Source organism: Castor canadensis, chromosome 9 (genome assembly GCF_047511655.1).
Source record: "Castor canadensis chromosome 9, mCasCan1.hap1v2, whole genome shotgun sequence".
In the NCBI taxonomy this organism is placed as follows: domain Eukaryota; kingdom Metazoa; phylum Chordata; class Mammalia; order Rodentia; family Castoridae; genus Castor; species Castor canadensis.
This window is the reverse complement of record NC_133394.1, coordinates 113,738,167-113,755,824: the sequence shown is the minus strand read 5'-3', so window position 1 is coordinate 113,755,824 and position 17,658 is coordinate 113,738,167. Positions and strand designations below refer to the sequence as shown.

Genomic DNA, 17,658 nt, shown 5'->3' with positions numbered 1-17,658 from the left:
TAAAAGTCTAAAGAGGCTTGTTTTTGGTTTTTTGATGAAATGACTTCTCATTAATTAATTAATTAATCTGAGGAACAAAAATCACACCTACTTCAGTGGTGATGAAAATCTCTTTTTACCACCTGAATTTTTTTCAGTTTCAGCATAAAGCCACAATTACATTCTTTATTAATTGTTTATATTTGAACTCCTAGGTAAACATGAACTCCCTGATCTAGAACTGCAGAGAGAGAAAGCATGTGAAAATAGGCAACGCTATCACAATCCATGATTCTCAAATTGACAGGTGGCTGTATGCTGACCCTCCTGGTGGGTGTGGGCTGCTGGAACTTCTTTTTTAACTTGGGTCTCAAAACACTGGTTATTATTATTACTATTATTATTATTATTATTATTATTTGTCCTATCATTTTAGGTTTGACATCAGACAGTTCCAGAAAGCAGTCTCTTGTTTACAGTTATTCCAATAATAGTGCTCAAAAAGCTTGAGAAATAAGCAATGGTGAAAAATGAAGTGATGCTCACTAAGCTGCTAGAAGCAAGCCGGGAGGTGTCTGTCTCCTTACAATCTTTCTTCTCTGAGGGACTTGACTTTCCATCTGTCTAACACTGAGGTCTATGAGGTTAGGGCTCAACATATGTAAAGCTGGTAAAATTTAAAACAGTTTGGGCCTCTCTGTAATAACTCTTCCCTGAGGAAATGTAGAAAAAAAGTAGAAAGTGTGGTACTGTGGAGAAAACATGGCCAAGAGGACACGCTGTCTGGGAATTTCTCTGTGAGTAAATGTGATTCATAGAGAAGACATACAGGGCAGCATAGCCAAAGACTGGGTGGAAATCTGAGTCTCAACCTTTGAAGGTATTTGGTTTAATCCCTCTAGCCTGCTGTGTATTACAAGTATCACATAAATAAAATCCACTCTTCAGAAACAGCAAGATATTGCTTAACTGAGTTTTTCCAGCATCCTATTTTTTTCCATTTCTTTTTAAACTAGCTTTGCCCTAGCCCTTTTTTTTTAAAAAATACTTTCTGCTTATAAAAGTACACTGGCTTTGTTTAGTAAGCAAAAGGATCTTTTAGGAATTCCCGCAGTTAGGCAAGATTTTTTTATGTATTAACTTTCTCAGGGAAAAACATTTTGCTCTTCTGTTATTAATTCACAAAAATAGAATAACATATGTAATGAATATTTCCAAATAACCTGAGTAAAACAGTTTTCCATTCAAAGATTGAGAAGTACAGTTGGCAGTCTCTCCAGAATGTGAGTTGCACTGGCTGACATGCAGAGGGCGCTAACAAGTGTAACTTGAAAAAAAAAATTGATAATCCCTTAAAAGTCTAGTTTTAAAAGAGGAAAAAAATATCAAGCTCCCAATGTAGTTTCTTCAGGAAGAAAAAAGGGCTATTTTTTTCAAGAGTGAGTGTTTCATGTGGTCTATTTTCTGTTCTCGCTGGCACACAGCGTAGAACCACTTGGTTCTACTTGACATTGTGCATGCACGATGCTAAGTGAGACTGACAGTGATGGCCCATGATCTGAAACACATCCTCTGCTTGAGAAAGGCTCTTATGTGGGAAGAATCTTTGCAAACACCGACCCTCACTCCAGACTCCTGGAATGGGAGGCACTCCAGGTACAAGTGGTAAGGGGATGAGCGCTCTGCTCATGCTCGGGCTTCTGACTGGGATCTCAGATCGCCCTGTGACTCACCTGAATAAGATGAGCTGCACTTTCTGGGCTACCATATCGAAGGTCATGTCCATTGATGGCCAACACACGATCATTCTCCTCTAGTTGACCATGTCTGTCAGCTATGCCACCATCCAGCACATTGAAGATGAACACCCCAGGCTCGTCCACCCTGCGCACCAGTTTTATTCCAAGCTGCTCCTCAGGGCTACTTTTGTTGAGAATCACATGGAAACTGTCATTGCGGGGTCCAGAGGTGTCCAACACCTGCCCAGTGCTCCGGCTTCGGAACTTCTGCTCACGCAGCACGGTGAGCCGAAGCACCTGGCAGGGCTGGCGCAGGAGGCGCAGGGCATAGTTGTGAGGGACATTGCTGATGTCCATTCCGTTGACCTGGGGCGGGAAGCCATCGAAGTCAACCCCACCTGCCAAGACTCTGCCTAAAAGGCCCAGGCTACCAAGTGCAAGGCCTTGAGTTCATCCCAGCACCATGAAAATTAAGAATGTAAGAGCCCAGGACACAGAATAAATAGGACACTATCACCCTAGAGACTGTTCTGTTCTCGCTCCTTAACCTCTGTCCAAATAGCTCCTTCCTCTAAAAGTACTTGCAGGTCTCAGTGAGTAGACACCATCTGTCCTCACACAGGCCCACACTCTTATGTGCAGAACCCTGACCTGGCATCTGCTGTCTGCCAAACTTATTAATAAAATAAGTAGGAAGGGAAAGGAGGACAGAAAAGTAGGAAAAGACACAAAGGAAAGGAATTTTCCCACTCTACTCAAATGATTATGTTATTAAACCTTTTTTCTTTTGGGGAGGTACTGGAGATCAAACCCAGTGCCCAACGTGCTAAGCACACGCTTTGCCACTAATCTGCAGCCCTGACCACAAGTGATTGCATTAAATGGCCATTCACTCAAAGTGAGTTGACATTTTCTTTCAGAAAATCTTCCACCCTCTTTCTCCCTGTGCCACCCGTACTGGAATTTCTAGTTCCTATAACTGTGTGTATGAACGAGAGGGGGGATGGCACGAAGGGAGAGAGAGAGAGAGTATATGAACGAGTATGTACCTCAATATATGTGTGCGTTTGTCAGTACATTGGAGTACAGGAGTGTGTGAGAGAGATTGTGCCTAAATGTGTGTGTGTGTGTGTGTGTGTGTGTGTGTGAGTGTGTATGAATGTGTACGTTGGATATCAAGGTCGTTGTCTGCAAGGTTATTTGCCCATGCTCTCAACAAAAGGGAAAAAATGCCTGCATTATTTCAAAAAAAAGTTAACGCAAAACGAAATTTCTAGGATGTTTTATTGAAAGGCTGGATCACTTTATGGTGCTACTTAAATATCCTTAAGCTCGCTTGGGCCTCACTAGTCATCTGCAGGGCTGATGCTGCATCGGACTTTCTGGTTTTAATTACTCTGGCTCCACAGGCCCAGCCTGGGGCTGCAGACCTCAGTGTTAGTCACTGCTCGGGAAGCAAACAGCTCACAGCTCTCTGGGCTTGAGCAAGGTCCCCACGCAGGGGCAACAACCTTCTTGAATTTCCACTTTGGTAAGACTTCTTGTACTTACAGCTAATTGTCAGAGGCACCTTGCGACAAACTTTAGAAAAAGCCTTCCTGAGGTACAATCATGAGTCCTCTGTTGCACCTCCACAGAAGGATGGGGGAATCCCTAGGCAAATATAGGTCTTCACCACTGTCTAACCTCAGGGGGGCATGACACCAAAGGGAGCAGGGCCTGCTATTCATCACACCTAAGCCAAGAGAGGGTCAGGCTTGTTGGCAAAAGGGTCCTGACATCCCTTTTGCCTGCAAGTTCCAGCTGAAGGCCACAGAATCTAAATGTGTCGTCAGGCAACCCTTTGGGCAGCCTGGGGTTTCTGCTAGAGTGGGGAGGAAGTCATGCAGTGTTGTGATTGCACTCCTGATGCCCAAGGTGGATGGGCCCTGCCCTGTGCTACACCTTGGACACCAGTGGGAATTTCAGCATTTCTGGGCTACCTGCTTTCAATTATTTCTCCTCTTATTCCAATTAGATTGCCAAATAAACAGTTCACACTGTGACAGGGGCTTGTCCCTTGGCAACCCAGAAGGGGTGGAATGGAACTGTTATCTGAGCATCAGACAGGAAATATATGAGCAGGGAGGGAATTCTTGTCACTTTTTGGCATGCATCTGACTTCTGTCTGATAAGCAATTCTTCCTCCATCCTTTCCCTTCTTCTGAAAATTCCTCCTTAAAGTCCTTTTCCTGGCCTAAGACTGGTAAGACAGCACGCCCAAGACAATCGTTCCACACCTGTCTCCCCTGGAATGTCTCTGGGTGGTGAGAAGAGCTCAGGGATTGCTTTTCTTTTCATGGAGGGCCACTAAGCCATAGGAGATTTACTTTAGAAGGGATCCAAATGTAATCAGATAAAATACAAAATGTTCTGTTAATACGCTCTAAGTTTTTTTAGAGATATATGCGCAATTTTTGTATTATTTCATATTATTTCTGCCTTAAGAAGGAGCGATCAAGGAAGCTACAAGAAAAGAAAGAGGAAACAAGGAAAGTAGGAAAGGAAAGGGAAGAGGGAAGTGGAAAAAGGCAGATGGGAGAAGGAAGAGGGGAGTGGAGGAGTCAAGAGATAAAGCAATACAGTGACAGGTAGTTATAATCAGAGAGAAAGGGGGAAGAGAGTGAGAGTGAAAGACCTATCTCAAATTATAGATCACATATGAACCTCAAATTCCAATAACTACGGAAAGTGAGTGTCCATGTTTATTTCACTTGTCTGTCTATCTATCCTTTCATCTGTTCATCCATCTATCCATCCACCCACACAATCATTTGCTCTTTGTTCTGCAGGGTTATATGTTATATACTGTATATACATATATATATATATATGTACATATATATATAAATAAAATGTTTTTTACATGCCTTCATACAGCCCCACAGCCAGTCTCTACCTTAAGAATGATGTCGCCTGGCAGTAGCCGGCCATCTCTGGCAATCACTCCATCCCGATAAATATGTTGGATAATGATGTGGACCAGCGGAGTTTCACTGCCTCCCACAAGTCGAATGGAGAGGCTTTCGTTGGGATCTACTCGATTGATCTTGATGCTGGTAATTTCACCATCTGGAATCAGGTGATACAACCTTGGAAAGACTGAAATGGACAAAGATGGTATTTATTTAAGACACCTACCCAGTGGGCACTTCCAACCAGTCTTCTTGCCAAACTAAACTGTTCATTGTTCCTTGTGCGTGCCTGCCACTTTCCTCCCTTGGTACCAGGGTAAGTTTCTCTGCTGGAATGTTTTTCTCCTGGGCCTAAACCCAATTTTTCCTTCAAAGCCTGCATGAAATGATCCCCTCTAATAAAATTCTCCCCATACACCTCTTTCCCTGCTCTAACACACCATCCTTTATCCACCTTTATTTCTCACGGCATGCAACCATCTATTATTGTTACTTGTACCATTTCTTACATCCCCCACTAGACTCTGGAATCTAGAATCTAGGGACTGGCTTCACTATAAGGCAGTCAGTAGCTGTCAGTTCCTGGTGCTAACAATACTTGGGTAACTGAGTTCAATAAATGTATTATTTTGATTACATAAAGTAGGCCAGACCACAGCCTGATTTCTGGCAGTTCTGTGGTTCAGTTCATAGATCTCTGTATGCAGGAGCCTTCAGCTGATGCTAACTGAGTGAACAGGAATGACTGGATGGGCAGATGGATGAATGAATGAAAGTCTTTGTGGAATTAACTATAGGCCCATCCCTTGACTTATCTAGGGATAAAAAGTAGAACTTGCTCTTCAGCCCTCTCAGATCATTTTGGGACATTTTTTTTTCTTGAAGATCCTGCTTTTCAGACTTGGAAAATTATGAGTCCTCTCAAGCAGACCCTGCTGTGAATAAACAGAAGTCAAAAGACAGGATTCATATTCAAGATGAGGCTAAGACCAAGGTCTAGTTGGTGGCTTCTGGAGGTTTGACCCTGATCTGCCTGATACTGAATTCAGTGATGTTTCCATTCCCCTATCCTTTCCTCCTTCACCCCTACCTCCCTTCTTCCCTGTTATTTCTTGTAGTACTAGGGCTTGAACTCAGGGCCTTTTGCTTACTAGGCAAGTGTTCCACCATTGAGCCGTATCTCCAGTCTTTTTCCTCTTGAAGTTTGATTTTGTTTTTCAGATAGGGTCTTATGCTATCTTTGCCTGGGCTAGCAAACATGATCCTCCTACCTCCACCTTTGAGTAGCTGGGACCACAGGCACACACCACCACGCCCAATCCCTGAATTTTATTTTTTGACTGAAAAATCCATCTTCCCCAATGACAGCTTTCACAGCTCCCTTCTCTCTCCCACTCCACTGTGACCAGGTAGAGAGGGGCAATGGTGGCTTGCTGCTGTGCAGCTCCACAGTGACAGTCAGCCCTTTTTTACACAGGAGTTTGTTTAAGTGTAGAGAGGGGAAGTGAACTAATTAGCTGAAGGCTGCAAAGTGAGGTGGCCTCAGAGCCAAGTCAGGACCAGTTCCTGACAACCTGCAGGCTCATATAGGCCTGCATAGGCTCCCCAGAGCCAGGTGTACATGGCCAGGTTAGAGTGTACAGGGGACTTGCCCTGGGTACCCATAAGCCCACACTACCGAGTGGCATTGTTTTCACACTTAGTTGGAAATAGATGTATTCAGAGGGCAAACCAAGTGCTGGGACCAAGCCCCACGAAGTCTGGTAGGAAAATGGTGCTTCCTAGTGCCTGAGCCTCAGTTAGCATATAAAGGGCTGTGACCTTTGATTTTCTGTAGCTGCTGACAGCTACCTTTGTCCTAAGAGCCTCCTGTAAATTTGTCATCTTGAGAGATATGCCACTTCAGGTCTGGTTCTATATAGTCCATTATTTGTGAGTGTTTTCAAAACCCACCTTAGTCCATTTTTCCATTGTTTCTCCAGGAACAATACAGAAAAATGAGTTATTTGTAACTATTACTGAATATGCTTAAGAAGGAAATGTAGTGGCAAGAGGAAACCTGAGACATTGTAACCATGGGTCCTTAAACTCCATTCAGATTTAATTTAACGTAAGCAACTGGCTTTGCTAGCAGACTGCAAGTAGCTGTCTTAATCTGTCAGTTCCTGGTGCTAACTGTACGTGGGTGACTGAGTTCAATTAATGTTTAAATACTCTGATTGCATTAAGTGGGCTGGACCACAAGCATGTGCCAGAACATACTGGGTAACGGGTGAATAGGAATTTAAAAAAGTCATTTTGAACAAAGAAAGATTTGGAAATAATCATCAAAGCTGCTGATTCTCCCAGTCCCTCTCCTCCCTTCCTGTCTCCTTCCCAACAGACTTACAAAACCATACTTCCAATCCTAAACTACTTGAAGCTGTCTGCTTTCATGGTTCCAAAGGACATATCCAGTCACACTCATAAATGACGGTTAATTACAGCCACACCAATGAGACCCTTGTGACCTTGAAGAGTCCAAGTAATTTTTAAACTGTCAAACTTGCCTTGGTGTGGAAAGTTTGAGCTCAATGTTATATCCTTGCTCAAAAACTAAAGGATTTAACAGTTACTGTTTCTCATGAATTTATTATGTTAGGCAATTGTTGAGTTAAGCAATATAAATGAATATTTTAGGTTATCCTAATAACCTTATGAAGTAGATTCTTATCTCTGCTCTCAGATGGAGCTAGAATGCCAGCAGAAAAGACAGTAAAAGCTTGGGTTGGACAATAACAGGGAGGTGAGGAAACAGACATGGCAGTATAATAAGATACAGGACTGTGATAAGCTCAGGTCAGTTAGGGTACATGGTGAGTGAGCAAGTGTAAGTACACACAGTGAGAGGTGATCATGAGTAAGAAAGAAGGGGTCTCCTATGACTGTTCATGAATTTTCTGAGGATATAATAAATATAGCAGCTGGGGCTCTACCTTCCAACTCCAAGAGTGGAGGTCAGGATAACCTGGTGGTTAAAAGAATGGCTTCTGGAGCCAAAGGACCTGAGTTCAAATCCCAGTTCTGCCATTTTTTAGCTAAGTGACTTTGTACTAGTTACCTAATCTCTTTGGATCTTGATTTCCCCACCTGTAAACTATTTCATTCCTTGTAGCATGGCTTTGACATAGCAATGACTTAGAACACTGCCTGGCACATAGGAAGAGCTCAAGTTTTTAAAATGCCATTATTATCACTACTCTAAGGTTGTAATATAAAATTAAAAGAAAGGAATAAGATAGTCAGCTCCATCTACATTGGGGAAAATATAAAAGATCCAGGATCCAGCAACTTTCTTTCCATGGATCCTGAGTTACATTACCTAGATTCAAAGGTCAGCAAGGTCATTTGGACAAATGAAGTAACCTCTCTGTGCCTCAGTTTCCTCATATGCAAATCAGGGATAATACAGCAACTACTTCATAGGGTTGTTGTGAGGGATGAATGAGGAAATTCATGTAAAACACCCAGAACCACACTTCATATGTAGTTCTAATAAGAGTAAATACCTGCATGCCATTAACTATGTGCAAGGTACTGTTTAAAATGTTTTTCACTCACTAACTATAATTATTATTCTTTTTTTGTTTGTTTGTGTGGTGTTATTGTCTTTGAGGCAAGGTTTCACAATGTAGTAACTCAGGCTGGCATGGAACTTGCGATGTAGCCCAGGCTGGCCTTGAACTCACAATCCTCCTGCCCAGCTTCCTGAGTGCTGGGATCACATGTATGTATCACCATGCCCAGCAATTACTATTCTTTATATATTACTCTTTATTATCATTCATTAAGCTGTCACCTGAAGGTAAGGGATATATATATAAGAGAATAGTAGTTTCTGCTTTTACTTATGTATAAGAGAAGGAGGCTGGTCAAGGTAGAAAATATTTTATATCCTCACGAAGGGAGGGATCATAGGAAGTAGGTGGTGTCCAGTGCATGTGGGGGAGACATTCATTTACCTTCAGGAGCAGTGTTACTTTCCGAATCTTCCCTGCCCTGGTCAGCATGGTTGGCAACTGCACTGCCACTCTTTGTCCTTCGAAGCACACTCAGAGCTCGATTAATCTTTTTAAAAGATCTGCTTCTAATAGTGGATCGCTCAAAGGGCCGTACTGAGGAAAAGAGAGACAGAGGAACATTAGTTAAGTGTTAACAGAAATCGTCTTTTAGCTGAGTGTGATGGCCCACGTCTGTAATCCCAGCACTTGGGAGGCTGAGGCAGGAGAATGGTGAATTCCAGGCCAGCCTGGGCTACACAGTGAGAACCTGTCTTAAAAAAAGAAAGGAAGGAAGGAGGGAGGCAGGGAGGAAGAAAGGGAGGAAGAGAGGGAGGCAGGAACCTTTTATGCTAAGATAGGCACTATAAAGCTCCTCCAGGTGATAGGATTATTGCATTTCCTAAATATGTATGGCTTTCTTTAAAAAAAAAAAATCTTCCTTTTCCCTCCTTGAGCTAAACTGATTGTACCAGCACTTTTCTTGGTGAGCCAGGAGAGGTCCTGACTCCACAGAAGTGATAAATCACCAGGTCTCCCTCCCGCCCCTTTCACCAAGTCAGATTACACAGTTTTAATGAGCTGAGGTACTCGTGGTTTCATTTCACTTTGGAGAATTGGACATAGGGTGGCTGCCAAAACTACCAGAACCATTTCCCCTTAAAAAAAAAAAACATTTCTAGAACTTTCCACATTGAGTATTCCACAGAGCGCAATCCCGAGGAAGGCCCAGGGCCTTTTCCCGGGCCTTGACTCACCCCTCGCTCGGTTGCTGCGGCCGGAGTCCGAGGGGCTGGCTGCTGGCCGGCCATCCTCCGCCGTGGACACGTAGGCAGGGTTGTCTAGGCCAGGCCCGTCCGTCATTAGGGAGATGGCGGCGGCCGCAGAGCCGTCTGTGGGGAGGGCCGGCGCTGTGAGGCCGGCGCAGCCGTCGGAGCAGCCATCTTGGGAACGCCTCTTCCGGTCTTTGGTCAGGCCGTAGTGCGAGGCGCCTTTGCAGCTGGAAGAGAGACGGGGAGGGGGTGCTGCCAGGCCTGCTCTGGGTTCCCAACCTTTGCACACAAGCAAAGGCACTTGCCAGCCGAATGGATTGTAGACCCGCGAGAGCAGTGTTTAAAAGACGTCTCCTGCATTCTTCTGACACAACCTCTGCCCTGGCTGCTGGGCCACAAATCTAAGAAAGTGATGGTGTCACTTGACTAGGGCTTGAAGCCTGTCATCTGAACTGTGTGGACTTGGCAGCTCCTTCTTGCTGGCGTGTATGTTGACCATGAAAGCCCTCAATCACTTTGTCCTTTCTTTCCAGTCAGCTCCCACAGCATTGAATATCAATACAAAGCTCCTCCCAGGTTCCATATTTAACTGTCCATGGGATCAGAAAGTCACCACAAAGCCGCAGTTCACTCAGCATTGCTATTCTCTAGGGGCAAGTGTGGTGGCTTGCTACCCTGCCTCTGGGCTGGTCTGACAAGGCCTCCCTTGTTCCTTAGAGGAACCATTGTCATATCCCCTAGCATCGGGACAGTAAAATAGCTTTTATGGTTTTAAACAAAGGCATAGTTTTTTCTATCCGTGCCCTGCCCCTTTCATCAAAAACAAACTTTGTAAGTTAGGCCAGTTATGTACCGTATGCTCAGAAGACTAAGGTTGGAGCTAATCTAGGTCAGTAATTTTCCATGAATACACTTCCATTGCCACTGGGAACGTCATTTCAGTTCACAGGCGAGGTTTTGTTCAGGAAACAGTGATGACTTAACTTTCTCATCACACCACTGTAGGGTAGCCAGCTTCCACAATTGTAAAAACAGAAATCGTTCCCATGAATCCCTTTAAGAAGTGGCCATTTGCATGTAACAAATGTGTTAATTGTATGTTATTCTTAGCAATTAATTACATAAAACCCTATATGATTGAGGCTTACTTATTTGTTTTTTTTGGCAGTACTGGGATTTGGATGTAGGGCCTTAGGCTTGGTAGGGAGGCATTCTACCACTTGAGCCATGCCACAGCCCCTACTTTTTTTTTTTTCTTTGATATAGGCTTTCTACATGTAGTCTAGTTTGGCCTCAAACTTGCCATCCTCCTGTGTCAGCCTCCTGAGTGCTAGGATTACAAGTACGTGATACCACAGCTGAGTATGATTGAGCTGGTTTAAATAAACCTTTGAGATCTTATTTGGATTGATGCTTCATGTTCTTAGAAAGGAAATATAACCAAACCATTAGTTCATAGTTGGTACTTACACATTATTTTTACTGCCTACAGAACCACGGAACTAACAGAATGGAAGCTCCTATGGTTTGCTTCTAAATCTTTATCCTGAAATTACCTAGCTGGGGAATCTGGGACAATTACATTAACCTGGTGAAGTTGTATAATATGTACATACTTCTTGGTATAAGGTTCAGATGACCTCAAGTTTTGTCATGAATTTAGGACTTTGCTAGTTATATAGTGAATTCTCAGTAAACTGTAGCTATTTTCATAATTCATTCATTCTAAGATGTTCATTTTTTCATCCTTTAATATGTCTGAGATCAGGACATATTTGTGACTATTGCCAAGCAGCAGACAGAACATAGGTACCATTGCCTGAGCATGGCCGACATGATCACAGGTTCATCTTGTTACTTCTACTGGGTTGAGTTCACTCTTGTCACTATACCAGAGTTTAATTGCCATTTAAATGTTTTTGAGAGGATTGTATTACGAATTAGCATTGAAATGAAAAGTTATTGTATATCTAGAAAGTCTTAAAAACAGAACAGAAAGATATAAATTAGATAACAATGAAGTAAATATTCATCTTTAAAAGAAAGTCTGCAATTCCATATTTTTTTTGCAAAGTAAGTGCTTTAAGTGCTTAGGAAGACATCCCTGAGCAGATGAAAAGCAGCATTACATTTGTCACTGAAAATGATTGCTTATTTCATACCAGCAACACAACTCAAGGCAGGAGATATTGCCAGTTAAATTTGCCTGCATGGATTTGAAAGCCAGAAGAGTCTGATGTGACCTATTCAGTCATCATGAGGACATCGTTAAAAGGGTTTTGGGATCACTTAACTGGTGGCACATTTTAATATGTCCTCTTCTTGTTAGTACATACAATATAATCAGTAGCACTTAGATGTGATGGATTATTTTTTTTAAGTCAGTACTTGTCCTATAGTCCAGGCTGGTCTTGAACTTACTGTGTAGCCCAAGCTAGCCTTGAGCTCACGATCGTCCTTCCCCAGCCTCCCAAGTGCTGGGATTGCAGGTGTGTTCTACCACTTTTGCTGAAATTTGTCTTAAACATTAGTAAAAAGGGATGGATCGTGATTATACAACCCTATACCTTTATCTTCTAGAAGAGGAAAGAGACCAGTACATGCCCCAGCTTACACTGCTAGTGCCGACTTCACTGGAAAAGTTCAAGTTCCCTGCTTGAATTGGTGAGCTTTTACTATACCAGTCAGCTACTTTTACTTGAAATTGTCCTGCTTAAAAATAGTAAAGTAATTGATACGGGGAATTCAAACATTGGAAGAAACACTTTGTGATGGAAAAAATAGAAGCCAGTGTGCATTTGAGCAGCTCCAAAGTCATAAATACATGAATGGAACACTTACATGCAAGCCAGCAATATTTGGTCAGCAATACAAGGGAAAGAAGTTCCTAGACTATTTAGTTGGTCTGGAAACAGTCTCTGTTTTTAAGGGGCATCAGTGCCCTCGACCATGTGCTCTGCCAGAGCAGGAAATTAATTTTCCAATTGGACAAACAATTGGCAAAAGCACAGTCACCGCTTTCTTGGGGGTGGGTACACAGCAGATCAGTGAGAAAATAGCATCTTATTCTGCTGCCTCAGCACCAAAGAGGGTAAACTACTTTTAAAATATCTGAATCCCCACATATACCATTAAGAAACCATTGCTGTCCGATTCCAAGGGTTCTAAAGACACATTTTTGAGTTCAGGAAAAGAAAACTTCATGAAACGGGTAAGCCTTCCATTGGCCTAGTATCCTGGCTGTCATTTCAGCAGCTGGGGAGGGTGCAGAATCTGATTGAAACATTCAGACTCACAAGCTTTGTTTGAAAATAATTTCGACTACAGCGACTCATTCTTATGTAATGTTAGCTTTTTCCAGCCTTTTGGCTTAGCTGAGGCACAGAGTGATGGATGAAGCTAGTGGCTGTACTTACTAATTATCCCTTTTGCAGTGACTAATACTGGAGCCTCTTGATTTACAAGCACAAAAGAGGGAAGGACAGGGAAGAGCTGATTAGCGTTGGCCAGTGCAGGACATACGATGATCCCTGGGCTGTGTTCAAAGCAAGCAGGATTTATGCTCCCTTTCAGTTACCCTGAGCACTGAGTATTCTCAGGTGGTGATGGCCATAAACTTGAAGGATGGACACGAGGAACATAGAAAACCATTTTTCAACCAAACCACAAACTTTGGATGTGCCATCTGTTCAAACAAGCAATTCTGAAAATCAGTTTTCCTGGTACTAGTGAAATGGTGTCCTGAGCTCCTTTATCAAAGTAAGTAGAGACAAGTCAGTCTATATATAACAATGTTACACACAAAAAGTAATAGACTTTTTGTCTCTTTTGCAGGGAGGAAACATGAGAAGAGAAAATGATCCTCTGTTCCTACAAAATTCCTGAGTCTGTGATGGAGCTGCTAATGGAAGCTGGAGATGAGGCCTACGTTGGAGCCCAAACATAATTCACACAGGTTATGGGGTGACCTCTCTGCCAACAGAACAGCATGAGCTGGTATATAGGGGACGGCCTCCTACTGTCAGTGACCTTACCTACCATCCACAAGAAAGTGAGCCTCCATACCCTCATTCTCATTGAACAACTACCTAACCTCCCTTTGACTAATCCCTCACAGCCTCTCTCTCCCAGTTCACCTCCATAGCAGGTAAACATGGAGTCACCTCCTCTGAGATCATTAATTACCCAGTCTGATCTTATTTTAAAGCAGTGCTCCAAACTCACAGGCGGTCAGGTGAGGAAACAAGGGGGTTAAGGCTGCATGGGTGTGCACCATGGTGAGCAGCATTGCACAGTAAGTACTGAGTGGTCACTACAGGGTCTCTCTGATTGTTGCCTGAAGAAGGCCAGTTCAGGGTGGCTGGAACAAGCATTTTCATGTCCAAATCCAGTTTTTTAATGTGAAATCGCTTGAATTTTAAATGTTGGCAATATTTAAAACCACTGTGTGGTCCAAATAAAACAGCTGCAGGACAGCTCTATAGCAAGGGATGGCACATCACAATCTGTGGTAATAAGAAAATTGCCAGTGTGGGCAGGCTGGGCCCACTTTTCTCTTTTCAGTCCCCTAGAAAGCAGTATTACCCACTGGCCCAACCTCCCTCTGTCCTCACCTATGTGAGGTGCACGCATAGGTAATATGGCCCCAAAACGGCTTCACTTTCACAATTTGCAGCCCTGTTTCTGATCCAACTTGGAGAATAAGTTGTAGAATAAGACTGAATTTTCAACCATTCTTTCACTCACAGGAGAGTGAATAACTTGCCCAAAGCTAGTATTTAACAGGAAAAGGAGATATTCAGCCTTTATGGATGTATGAATTCTTTCTTTTGGTCAAAGGGAATCAAGATTAAGACTCACTGGAGAGGACTGTTTCTTGCTAGCAGCTGGTCATCCACTGCACAGGATGAGTGATCCTGAGACTATGCCCAAGCAGGGTGCCTGGGGTCCTTGTGCAGACAGTGTTACAAGGAAGGACATGTCATGGTGAGATAGCAGCAGGCTGTCCTTTGTGTCCTTGGGAAGGCAACTGAGAAATTGGCCATGGAAGCCTTAGGAATTCACAAAGTCTCTGTCAGGGTATTAGTGACCCCAGGGACTGAGGGTAGGCATTGGTTACGTGTGCTTAGCCCCCAGCTCCTTCTCCAGGGTCACCACCCTCGCCCTGGTCCTCCTGATACCACATTTCCATGACTTTGTGACACACATTGCTCATGTCCCTGTCCCCAGTCTATATCCCCGACCTTCCTCCATCCAGTCCACCTTATCTGGACCAACATAACTTATTTCTACTCAGAAACTTCCCAGTGAAATAGTTCTGATTGCTTGTGGGATCGAGTTCTACCTCCTCCCACTAACATTGCAGGCCTTCCTTGATCCATGTTATCTATCATGGTTTCCTCTACAGAATCTGACAACCCAGAAAGGGAGTGGCCAGGGGAAGTGACTATTCATCCAGCTCCTATTATGTCCTCTGTGCTGTTTTAGGAATGTGCTGTCATTTAACCTTCCCAACTGTCCTGCAGCATTAGTTTTATCATCTCACATCTCAGCTGAGGATACAGAAGCTAGAAGGGAGAAAAGCCTTGCCCAAGAGTTGCGATGTGAATCAGGCTGAGGGTTCCATACTTTCTCCCCTCCTGTGACCTGGCCTCCATCCTGGAGCTTCTCCTGCACTCCAGACTCATTTCTTAAATGGCCCCCTCCGCATCTTCACTTTGACCTCTAATGAGCATCTTAAACAAAACATATCCAAGCACTCCATTTCTCCCTGCCAAACCAGCCCTCCCAGTACCCTCCCATTCCATTAAGTAGCGCCTTGTAGCCTTCCTTTTGTTCAGGTCTACATTGCAGACTCATCCTTGATTCTTCTGATGCCCCAAATAAAATCCAGCAAGAAATACCAACAAATTCTCATTACTTCCACTGCTGCCACCTGGTCCACCACCATCAGCGCCTGGGTTACAGCACCTACTACAGTCTCCCCACGGGGTTCCCTGCTCCACATTTTCTCCCCTTCCCCATCTAGTCCCAACAGAGCAGCTGTTATGGTTTGGAGCCCAGTTGAGTGTGTCCCCTGAGGCTTCAGGTGTTGAAATTTAATCCTCATGGTGAGGTTTTAAGAGAGTGAAATCTCTTGTCCAACTATAATCCTTAGAGGAAGGATTAGGATCAGAGGTGATTAGGATCAGATAAGATCACCAAAGCAGAGCTCTCATGAATGAATACTGGTGGCTTTAGAAAAAGAGGGAGAAAGACCAGAACACATGTATACACTTCCTGTCTCTTTCCATGTGATGCCCTGTGTTGCCTCAGGACTCAACCAGCAAGAGGGCCATCATCCCTTTTCTTATAAAGTTACCCAGTCTCAGGCATTTCATTATAGTAACAAAAGAACTAAAACAGCAGCCAAAGCGATCCTTTAGATCCATTGTACTAAAACATAGGTGCTTACAATTGCCTATATGGCCCTGGGCTTTCTGTCCCATTACTTCTGACTTTCGCTCCTTCCCTTGCTCACTCAGTCCACACAGTATTCCTCAAACTTGCCCTGCATGTTGCTGCTCCTGGGTCTTCACATTCTGCTGTTGCCCCTGTCTGGACTATTCCTTCCCCACCAGCTTTACTCCCTCACCTCCTCCAAGCCTCTGACATTCACCTTTGCTGACCACTTAGTTCTCTATAGAATGCAAGCTCCAAAAGACAGGGATTTTGGTTCTATTTTGTTAATTCTATCACCTCTGTTCCCAAAACAACAACTGGTTTTCAGAAGGTGCTCAGTATATGATTTTTTTAAGTGAAAGAATCACTTTTACTAATACAAGAGTTAACTCGGGTTCCTAGACAATGGAGTGAATTATAGTTCACACGTCCCTAATCCAAAATGCTCCACAGCTGAAACTTTTTGAGCACTGACACAATGCCTCCAGTGTTCATTTCATTCCTGACCTCATGTGATGGGTTCCAGTAAAATGAGGATACTACTAAAAATTGTATAAAATTACCTTCACCCACAGAGTGGGAGAAAATATTTGCCAACTATACATCAGACAAAGGACTGATAACTAGAATATATAGGGAACTTAAAAAACTAAATTCTCCCAAAACTAATGAACCGATAAAGAAATGGGCAAGTGAACTAAACAGAACTTTCTCAAAAGAAGAAATTCAAATGGTCAAAAAACACATGAAAAAATGCTCACCATCTCTAGCAATAAAGGAAATGCAAATTAAAACCATGCTAAGATTCCACCTCACCCCTGTTAGAATAGCCATCATTAGCAACACCACCAACAACAGGTGTTGGCCAAGATGCAGGGAAAAAGGAACCCTCTTACACTGTTGGTGGGAATGTAGACTAGTACAACCACTCTGGAAAAAAATTTGGAGGCTACTTAAAAAGCTAGACATCGATCTACCATTTGATCCAGCAATACCACTCTTGGGGATATACCCAAAAGACTGTGACACAGGTTACTCCAGAGGCACCTGCACACCCATGTTTATTGCGGCACTATTCACAATAGCCAAGTTATGGAAACAGCCAAGATGCCCCACCACCGACGAATAGATTAAGAAAATGTGGTATCTATACACAATGGAATTTTATGCAGCCATGAAGAAGAATGAAATGTTATCATTCGCTGGTAAATGGATGGAATTGGAGAACATCATTCTGAGTGAGGTTAGCCTGGCCCAAAAGACCAAAAATCATATGTTCTCCCTCATATGTGAACATTAGATCAAGGGCAAACACAACAATGGGATTAGACTATGAGCACATGATAAAAGCAAGAGCACACAAGGGAGGGGTGAGGATAGGTAAGACACCTAAAAAATTAGCTAGCATTTGTTGCCCTTAACGCAGAGAAACTAAAGCAGATACCTTAAAAGCAACTGAGGCCAATAGGAAAAGGGGAACAGGTACTAGAGAAAAGGTTAGATCAAAAAGAATTAACCTAGAAGGTAACACACATGCACAGGAAATCAATGTGAGTCAACTCCCTGTATAGCTATCCTTATCTCAACCAGCAAAAACCCTTGTCCCTTCCTGTTATTGCTTATACTCTCTCTACAACAAAATTAGAAATAAGGGCAAAATAGTTTCTGCTGGGTATTGAGGGGGTGGGGGGAGAGGGAGGGGGCGGAGTGGGTGGTAAGGGAGGGGGTGGGGGCA

The 17,658-nt window shown here is 43.3% G+C and overlaps 1 protein-coding gene across 10 annotated transcripts in view; it reads right to left on the bottom strand.

Moving 5' to 3' along the window:
- Lnx1 (ligand of numb-protein X 1) overlaps window positions 1-17,658 on the bottom strand; it is a 111,438-nt gene that overhangs the window by 24,352 nt on the left and 69,428 nt on the right. For 9 of the 10 annotated variants that reach the window (XM_074042231.1, XM_074042230.1, XM_074042233.1 and 6 more), the window contains 4 exons: window positions 9,468-9,709; window positions 8,674-8,826; window positions 4,657-4,859; window positions 1,713-2,084 (listed from right to left, as the gene is read on the bottom strand). In XM_074042231.1, the coding sequence (XP_073898332.1) occupies window positions 1,713-2,084; window positions 4,657-4,859; window positions 8,674-8,826; window positions 9,468-9,709 (970 nt within the window). The remainder of the gene's footprint in view (window positions 1-1,712; window positions 2,085-4,656; window positions 4,860-8,673; window positions 8,827-9,467; window positions 9,710-17,658) is intronic. The other variant, XM_074042237.1, reaches the window with a different exon arrangement.